General features: G+C 38.7%; 1 protein-coding gene across 2 annotated transcripts in view; it reads left to right on the top strand.

The window, feature by feature from the left end:
- rspo1 (R-spondin 1) overlaps nucleotides 1-8115 on the top strand; it is a 207427-nt gene extending 199312 nt beyond the window's left edge. For both annotated transcript variants that reach the window (XM_063033738.1, XM_063033739.1), the window contains exon 6: nucleotides 7421-8115. In XM_063033738.1, coding sequence (XP_062889808.1) covers nucleotides 7421-7596 — 176 coding nt within the window. In that variant the 3' untranslated portion in view covers nucleotides 7597-8115. The remainder of the gene's footprint in view (nucleotides 1-7420) is intronic.
- The last annotated feature ends 1532 nt before the right edge of the window (nucleotides 8116-9647 follow it).

The following is a 9647-nucleotide window of genomic DNA, read 5'->3' on the forward strand; positions in this document are numbered from 1 at the left end:
AAAATAATTTCCCCAATGTTTCCACATATTTTTCTTTCTCGTTCCCTTTCCAATTATATTTAGTCTGTAGGCCATATCTTATGGTGTGATTGTTCCTCTTAAAATCTTTTTACTTCTTTCCATATGGATTCTATTATTGTCTTAATTAGAGGTTATTCTCTTTCTCTATTCTCATTATGTTTCCCTAATAAACATTTCTACTGCACCCACATTTATTTTACTTGGTCTTGCCAAAAATGTTATGCTCATCCACATTTAATTCGGGTCTTGATTTTCATCTCAGTAAGTCCCACTTGTTCATTTTATTCCAACACATAATTACCCCCAATACCCCTACAGATGGTGCATGTATTGCTGTGCAGGTATATAACTTTCTCAACCTGGCATCTACAGACCCCTTGATTAAAAGTATTTGTCCATGGCATAAAATAGATTGCGTGATTAGGGTGATTGAGCAATAAAATTGGCTTTGAGTGACTCACAATGAAATTAAACGTACTTCACTTTCTTAATAAAACTGAACACAGATTGAGACATTGAATCAATGAGTATAACTTGGTAACTATTATCTAATATTTGTCAGTCCTATTATAAATTTAACTACTTGCACAGCAATACATGTACCATCTGCAGGGGTATTGAAGGAAATTGTGTGCTGGAATAAAAAGAAGACTATCTCTCAGTTCATGATAATGAACTTACAGAGCCTGTAAAAAGTATTCACCCCTCCCCCCCCCGAAGTTTTCCATCTTTTATTGTTTTACAACATTGAATCACGGTGGATTTAATTTGGCTTTTCTGACACTGATCAACAGCAAAAGACTTTTCCACATCAAAGTGAAAATAGATCTCTACAAAGTGATCAAAATCAATTAAACATATGAAACTCAGAACAATTGATGCATAAGTATTCACCCCCTTTAATATGATACACCAAATCATCACCGGTGCAGCCAATTGATTTTAGAAGTCACATAATTATTTAAATGGAGATCTGTTTTGGAGACGTGTGTGCAGTCAAGGTGTTTCAATTGATTGTAGTAAAAATACATCTGTATCAGGAAGGTGCAACTGCTGGTGAGTAAGTATTCTGGTGAAAACTGCATCTGAAGACAAAAGAACAGTCCAAACAACTCTATGAAAATCACAAGTCAAGGATTGGTAGAAGAAAATTTCCAAGTCACTGTGTCCCTTGGAGTACCTTGAAGTCAATCATATAACCATATAACCATATAACAATTACAGCATGGAAACAGACCATCTCAGCCCTTCTAGACCATGCCAAACTCTTACTCTCACCTAGTCCCACTGACCTGCACTCAGCCTATAACCCTCCATTCCTTTCCTGTCCATATATCTATCCAATTTAACTTTAAACGACAACATCGAACCCGCCTCAACCACTTCTGCTGGAAGCTCGTTCCACACAGCTACCACTCTCTGAGTAAAGAAGCTCCCCCTCATGTTACCCCTAAACTTTTGCCCTTTAACTCTCAACTCATGTCCTCTTGTTTGAATCTCCCCCATTCTTAATGGAAAAAGCCTATCCACATCAACTCTATCAGTCCCCCTCATAATTTTAAGCACTTCTATCAAGTCTCAACCTTCTACGCTCCAAAAAATAAAGACCTAACTTGTTCAACCTTTCTCTGTAGTTTAGGAGATGAAACCCAGGCAACATTTTAGTAAATCTCCTCTGTACTCTCTCAATTTTATTGACATCCTTCCTATAATTCGGCGACCAGAGCTGTACACAATACTCCAAATTTGACCTTACCAATGCCTTATACAATTTCAAGTCATGCAGAAACGGAAATGATATGGCTCAGTTGTAAATCTGCCTAGAACAGGCCATCCTCAAAAACTGAGTGATTATGCAAAAAGCAGACTAGTGAGGGAGGCCCACAAGAGAATTATGACAACTCGGGAGGTGTCACAAACTTCAGTGACTGAAATGGGAGAGACTGCACATACAACAGCAGTTGCCCGGGTGCTTGACCAGACTTCATGAGAAAGTGGCCAAGAGAAAGGCACTGTTGAAAAAAACTCACATGAAATCTCAGCTAGAGTTTGGTAGAAGGCATGTGGGAGACTCTGAAGTCAGCTGGAAAAAGGTTCTATGGTCTGATGAAATCAATATTGAGCTTTTTGGCCATCAGAGTAAGTGCTATGTAACATCGCACATCATCAAAAGCACACCATCCCGACCTATGAAGCCTGCCATGATTCCCCACTGTGCCTCTTGCTGTGGGGATGCTTTGCTGCAGCAGGCCCTGGAAGACTTGTGAAGGTAGATGGTAAAATGAATGCAGCAAGATGCAGGGAAATCCTGGAGGAAAACTTAATGCAGTCTGCAAGAGAACTGCATCTTTGGAGAAGATTTGTTTTCCAGCAAGACATTGAGCTCAAGCATAAAGCCAAAGCTACATGGGAATGGCTTAGAAACAACAAAGTTAATGTCCTGGAGTGGCCAAACCAGAGTCCAGACCACAATCCAATTGAGAATTTGTGGCTGGGCTTGAAAAGGGCTGTTACTCACAGTCCCCATGCAATCTGACAGAGCCTGAACAGTTTTGTAAAGAAGAATAGGGAAAAATTGTAGTGTTCAGATGTGCAAAGCTGACAGACACCTATCTACACAGACTCAAGGCTGCACTTTCTGCCAAAGGTGCATCTACTAAATGCTTACTTATGCAACCAATTATTTTGTATTTTATATTTGTAATTAATTTAGATCTTTTGTTGAGATCTGATTTCACTTTGACATGAAAGATTCTTTTCCTGGAAAAAAAAATAAAACATCAAAACTTTCGGCGGGTGAATACTTTTTATAGGCAGCATTTGTCTTCTATTCTGTAATGTTCTTGTTCTGTTGGCATCCATACCTTACCTCACTTTATTATTTCCTTTACTCTCTAGTTCTGATTTGTTTATGTTTTGCTTCCTTGTATGTTTCTTATAGTTCACCAATGTTGATGGTATTCACATTCACACGGAATGGATAATAAACTGAGTTTTATTTCCGGATGCTTTTAATCTGGCTGCCAGTCAATATCATGTGTAAGAATGTTTTTTCCCAAATAACATTGCTTTTCAATTTAACATTACGTGCTAGTTGTTCATATACAGTCTACTCATTAAACCCTTGCATCTTGAGACATTCTTGTGAATTTCCTTAAGTGCTGTGATAGGTATAAATCCAAGAATAAAAGTTAATCTGAATCAGATCAGTCAACCTGAGCCAAATCCTTCTTCAGTTAAGATTTATGCAGAAAGTGGCTTGAATATTGTAAACAACCTAGCTCAAAGGGTTCTGTCATTTTGTCAATACCCAGTGGTGTAGGTCTAACCATAATGGAGAGATTGAAGAGATTATACATATTTAAAGAGACCTCTGCAAACAAAATGGTTGCTCTCTATTCCAATACTAAAGTCTGGATTTCTCCTTTGCTTAACTTTTCCCTCTTCAAGCTCTCATCAAGCATTAGGAACTATTTTCTTGGATTATTGGTGATGACCTTTTGATATTAAAGCTTTATTTCATTCTGTCACCATAAAAAAATAATAAAGCCTTTCAGTTACGGTTTCTGGACAAGTGGGTATTTTTTTTTATTTAATGTGGGTTACGTTTGAGTCCAATTTACCTGAGACTGACCCAGAGCACCATGTGTTGATTTTGATAGTAGCAGAAAATGTTTGGTGAGGTGGAATAAGGGTTGTTGCACAGGGTAAAGTGTGCTGTAAACTTTGAAAAGAGTCTTGAAATAGCTACTCACCTTTCCTATAACAAGGGTTCCATTTGTACAATACTGTGCAAAAGACTTAGCACACTTATATAGCTAGGCTGCCCAAGACTTCTACACAGTACTGTATTTGTCAACGTAAGGTGGAGAGGGGGTCTGTAAATCTGGCAGAAGCAAAGGATGTTGGGAATGTCAAAGGTGGACTGGCATGGGAAGCGTGTGGGACAGGTGGCGGGAGAGAAGTGACAGGGGTGAGATGCAGCACGGGTGCAGAAACACTCATCCCTGAGACACCATGCAGGGACGTTTGATTGGCTTATTGATCATTACAGAATGCTTCTCTGGTGCTTCCCCCTACCTTCCCCTTTCCCAGCCATGATTCCCCTCTCCCTGTCCCCTTAACACCCTCAGTCCATAATAGAGACCCACATTAGAATCAGGTTTATCATTGCTTATATATGTCGTGAAATTTGTTTTATTGTGTGACAGTGTTACAGTGAACTAGTCTCAGACACTATATATATATATATATACATACACACACACATAGATATAGATAGATAGTTAAATATATATATATATATATATATATACAGACTTTTGCACTACTGTATATGTTTAAGTTTTTGTTTTGTTACAGTAATATTGCAGATTATTTTAGTCCAGTGCATGGCTTCTCAATCCTGCACTCCTCTACTGATATGTAATAATATTGCCCTGTGCTAAGAAAATGCATATCAGTCTTCATCACTTTAGGTTGTTACATCTTGTACACCAATGCAGTGAAAATGATATGAGCTACATTTTGAAATATATATCATATGCGTGATAGCAAATGAAGCATTGCAATCTCCAAACCCTTCTGTTTCTTTTTGTTCCATTACTGCCCCCTTTTGCTTGGAATCAGTATTCCCTTTTGTCATTTCATCTTTCATTGCACTATATCCTACAATGCAACCCTTTTTGTTTTCCCTGGTCCTTTTTTTCTGCATCTTAACCTTTCTTTATCATTAAGATTTTCTATTTTTTGATGAAAGCCTGAAATGTCACCCATCTCTTCCTCCCCCTTGATGCAGAAAGTTCTAATTCTATTTTGTAGCATTGTCAATATTTTGCAGGTTTCACCCTAATGTTATCTTTTTACGCTCCCCTTTCTCAGCAGCACTGCTGGGAGCTTTTTTGCTTCCTCCTGAAACAGAAGAAGAGCATCCCCATCCACCACATTCCTCCTTCTACTGCCTGACCTATTCCTCATAATGAATAGCTACTTTTTAAGCTCCACTCACTCCCAACATATAAGGAACATGGAGCATAAAAAGTCCAGCAGAGGTACAGACACTTGAGGCCTTAATGTTCTGCAGAACACTTTAAACTAATAACACCAAACCCATTCGGTCCTCACATGGTCCATATCCCTCCATTATTTGCATTTTCAAGTTCCTGCTTAATACAGCTTCTTAACTTCCTTTATCATAACTGTCTCCATCACCACTCCTGAGAGTGAGTTCCAGGCACCCACCACTGTGTTAATAATTTGCCCCTGTGCTTCTCCCTTGAACTTTTCCCTATCATCTTAAATGCATGTACTCTAGTAATAGACATTTTGATCTTTAAAAAAAAATGTCAGCTACAGCTATCTATTCCTTCTATGCCTCTCATAATTATATAACCTACTGTCAGGTCTCCTCTCAGCCTCCGTTGCTCCAGAGAAAATAACCCAAGTTTATCCAATCTCTCCTTATAGCATATGGCCTCTAATCCAGCCATCTTCTAGGTAAACTTCTCTAACACCGTCCCTAGCTTCCACACTCTTCCTATAATGGGGAAACCAGAATTGAATGCACTGCTCCAGAGTTAGCCAAATTAGAGTTTTATAAGCCGCAACATGAAATGACTCCTTGATTAAATTACCTTCAGTTCTCATTGTGGCATCTCTGTAGAAATTTAATGGTGAAACATTCTTCTTCAGTAACTTGTAACTGAATAATGATAATTTCAAGGTTCAAGGTACATTTATTATCAAAGTATGTATGCAGTATGCAACTCTGAGATTTATCTTCTCCAGACAGCCACAAAGCAAAGAAAACCATGGATGCCGTTCACGAAAGACATCAACCCGCACAAAAAACCAAGTCATGCAAGAACATTGAATCCCAAACCCTCAACCCCACCTCGCCCCAAAAAAACAAACAATTCGCACTAAACAGCAACAAGAAAGAATGGACAAAAGCATAAAATATAAAAACATAGAATTGAAAAAGTCCACGTAAACTACAGTCCAATCCATAAATCACAGATCCAGAACTTCGGTACCATCCTCTGACCGCACTGAAGGAGAGAGAGGCCTTCCATCAGGAGTAGTGAGCAAGAGACCGTCACACACCTTCACCTTCCTCCAGCAGCAACACTAGCTCGTCTTCTGCACTTGCCTTGATATTTCAATCTTCCTTGACACTTTACTCGAAGAGATTGGCGAGAAATGGCATTGACCATGGGCTTATGTCCAGTCTCTAAGCCTCCAGGCCTCGAGGCCACTCATCTCCTGAAATCTTCTCAGGGTCAGCAAAGACCTAGATCACTCAATTGATCTTCAAACTACAGATTGCCGCATCTGTATGAGAAACACATTTGAAGTAAAAAGAAGATGTGAAAGAAACAGTTTTGTGGACTATCTGAAAGGTGTCTCCCGAGTTAGGTTTGTTCGCTGGCGCCACTTTGGCCAGTTATAAATGTTACTCTTCTAGATGTGATATGGAGTAGGACGTCAATTGTATACCTTTGAGAATCCAGATCCCATTTCATTGGACCTACCGCTCCCTACTTCCTTTTGCACTCCGTGTCATCTCACAACACTACACAAACACCAAATGTTAAGTCCAGATCTTCAAATCCCATCTTACAGTTGAACTCTTTCGATTTGTGACAAAAGCTTTAACTCTTTCTCTCTGTCAATCTGCATCCCCTCTGAGAGTTCCTGATGTGTTTTACATTTCATCGGATTAGTAGCTCCCTAACTACTCTGCTTTTGTATAGAAAATGCTTCCTTAGTAATTCTCCCCCAGTCAATGGCATCAGAGAGAGTACATAATGTAATGGAGTTGTGGCTTCTACATATTGCTGGAGGAATTCAGCAGATCGGCAGCATTTATGGAATGGAATAAACAATCGATGTTTCAGGTTGTGACCCTTCATCAAAACTAAGATGAAGGCTACAGAGGAAGGGTCTCGGCCTGAAACGTCAACTGTTTATTCCTCTGAGTTGGTGCTGCCTGACCTATCAAGTTCTAGGAGCATTTTGTGTGTTACTCTGGATTTCCAGTATCTGCTGAATCTCTTGTGTTTATGATTTGCTGTACATTCTATTCCATTCAGTTCTATCTAGAATTATCTACTAATTTTTATGCAAGAGAGTTTCCTACCCCACTATTTTTCCAGCAATAAAATGACATCATGGGGTCATGGTGATGCTGTTTATAATTGCATAAGTATTTTAAAAATCAGGGATGGGATTCAAGGAATGTTATATTATTTCCTTTGTAATTCTGTGTTGAAGATGACATTTATCCACCTGCTAGGCTCATTCACCATCCACCTCCGTACAGGCTGTGGCTCTTCCTCAGTTTGATAATGATCAGTTTGCATCAGAGCAAAACTGACAATGTGTCTTTCTGTAACAGGACAAGGAAAAGGCAATAGAAGAAGAGACAAGCAGAAAGGAGGAAGAAAAGGCAAAGCGAGGAACAAAGAAGGCGGCAACAGGCAAAGCAAGAAGGACAGCAAGTCCGGGAATAAAAAAAAGAAAGGGCTGCAGAGGAAGACACTTCCTGCAACAACCCCCAGCACCAGTCAATAAAAGCCTTACTTCAACGCAGATACTTTAATGCTGATGCCTATAAGTCAGCTTTCTGTCCTGCTGCACTGCTGCAGAAAGACATAACTACAAGGCTCATGCTTCCCTAACTGTTTCAGAAAAGAAGTGACTTTTTTTTTGTTTTGAGGACTTAAATATTGCAACCCCATTGCACCTGGCTTCAGTGTATATCTGAAAATGGAATGAAATGGGAATTAAATAATTCAGTGGACACAATCTTTCAGAGGACTGTGATAGGAGCCTTCATCGAAGCAATGACTGAATATTGTAGAGCAGACCGGCTGAAAAACTAATGGAAACAACTGTTCTGGGGAGGGAAGAAATGACTGACAGAATGGCTTCTGGAAACGTGCAAAGATTTTGGCACCAATTTTGGGCAGTTGGTCACTGCGTTGAATGAAAGCTGTAAACTTAATTTCCTGACAGAATATTAGAATGATGCATCATTAAACTGCTTTAAAATATATTTCAAATTAAAATAAGGCAATAAAACATATAACAATTTAAAAAGGATCGATTATTTTAATAGTTACTTTAAAGTGATTCCTGTTTAGTGATGTGTTCTTTCAATCTTAATCTGAGATTCTCTTCAGCAGTAAATTGTATGGACTAGTACCTGATGTAGAGCAATCAATACACAAGCAATGGACACAGAAGTCTACATTGAAAAAAAATGTTAAACTGATCATCAGCTATGTCAAAGTTCTCCAGAATGTCATTCAGCCACTATTCACAATAAACCTCTCAGGAAAAAGCCAATAGACCAGGTTCAGTGGAATGCAAACCACTCAGATTTCTGTAGAAAGCACCGATGAAGAATGATTTGGCCAGTAAAAGATTTAAACACAAAGAGCTTTTTTAAAGTCAAAATATTGCTTAACTTGGAGGAGATGAAAGTCAACAGTCATAGGGATAACAATGACATAATGCTTGGTAGGAGATGGGAGATACCAGCAAGAACTATGGAACAGCTAGAAGAGCCATTTCCTTCCAGTTCAATCCTGACATCCTGTCCAAATTATGTTGAGTTTGCACATCCTTTTAATTTCCTTCTTGTGCTCTGCTTTCCTCAAAGGTGAAGAGTTTTGTAAGTCAATTGTTCTGAGTAGACAAAAGATAGAATTGTTGGATAATTGATGAGAATAAAGGGCAAATAAAACATTATATTTGTGTAGGATTGGTGGAAGTGGGTAGTTCAGACTCGAACAGCTGAAGATCTTGATTCACCGCTGTGTAATTATGACAAACAATCTTGGAAGATCTCATATTTATCAACAGTACAAAATAGAAAACTGGATTGTTGAATATTGGAATACTTGTGCCTAGAGTAACCAATCAGATGAGAAAAGAACTGAGCAACAGATGTTCCGAGGAAAAGTTTAGAATCAGGCAATGGAGATGAAGCACATAGTTGGTCGAAAGTGAATTTGAAGGCTAAATATGATATGGATATTATGAAATTCAGCCTTGGAGGAAATGGGAGCTGGCAATGTTGACTGGAAGTGACACCTTTGTTATCGCCTCTAATGGAAAACTTCTGTGATTCTGGTATTAGATTCTACTGATCCAGAACAGTAGAGTGGTCAAGACATGGTGATCAGGTAGAGATGATGTCATCAGGTGGTGTATGGAAAATTATGATGCCTATTTATATGTATAAGGCTACTTATGATTCTTGATTAGTCAAGGTATGAAGGATCAAGGGGAGAAGGCAGGCGGAGGGGTTGAGAGGGATAATAAATCAGCCATGACGGAATGGCAGATCAGAATGTATGGGTCAAATAACCTAATTCTGCTCTTATGTCTTATGGTCTTATGTTCCAATGATGTTCTTAAGAAACAGAAAGTAGTTGAGAAATAGGAGGAAAAAAATCTTTGAAGTACAAAATTTAACCATATCTTATAGGTTAAATTTCTATCATATAGGATAGAAATAGGAGTGGCTGAGAATGTAATCTGAATGATCTCATCAGGAAAGAAAATGCTGCAATAGATTGACTGATTACAAACAGATAAGTAATAGTGGCATCAAA

This window comes from Mobula hypostoma, chromosome 26, assembly GCF_963921235.1.
Source record: "Mobula hypostoma chromosome 26, sMobHyp1.1, whole genome shotgun sequence".
NCBI classification, from domain to species: domain Eukaryota; kingdom Metazoa; phylum Chordata; class Chondrichthyes; order Myliobatiformes; family Myliobatidae; genus Mobula; species Mobula hypostoma.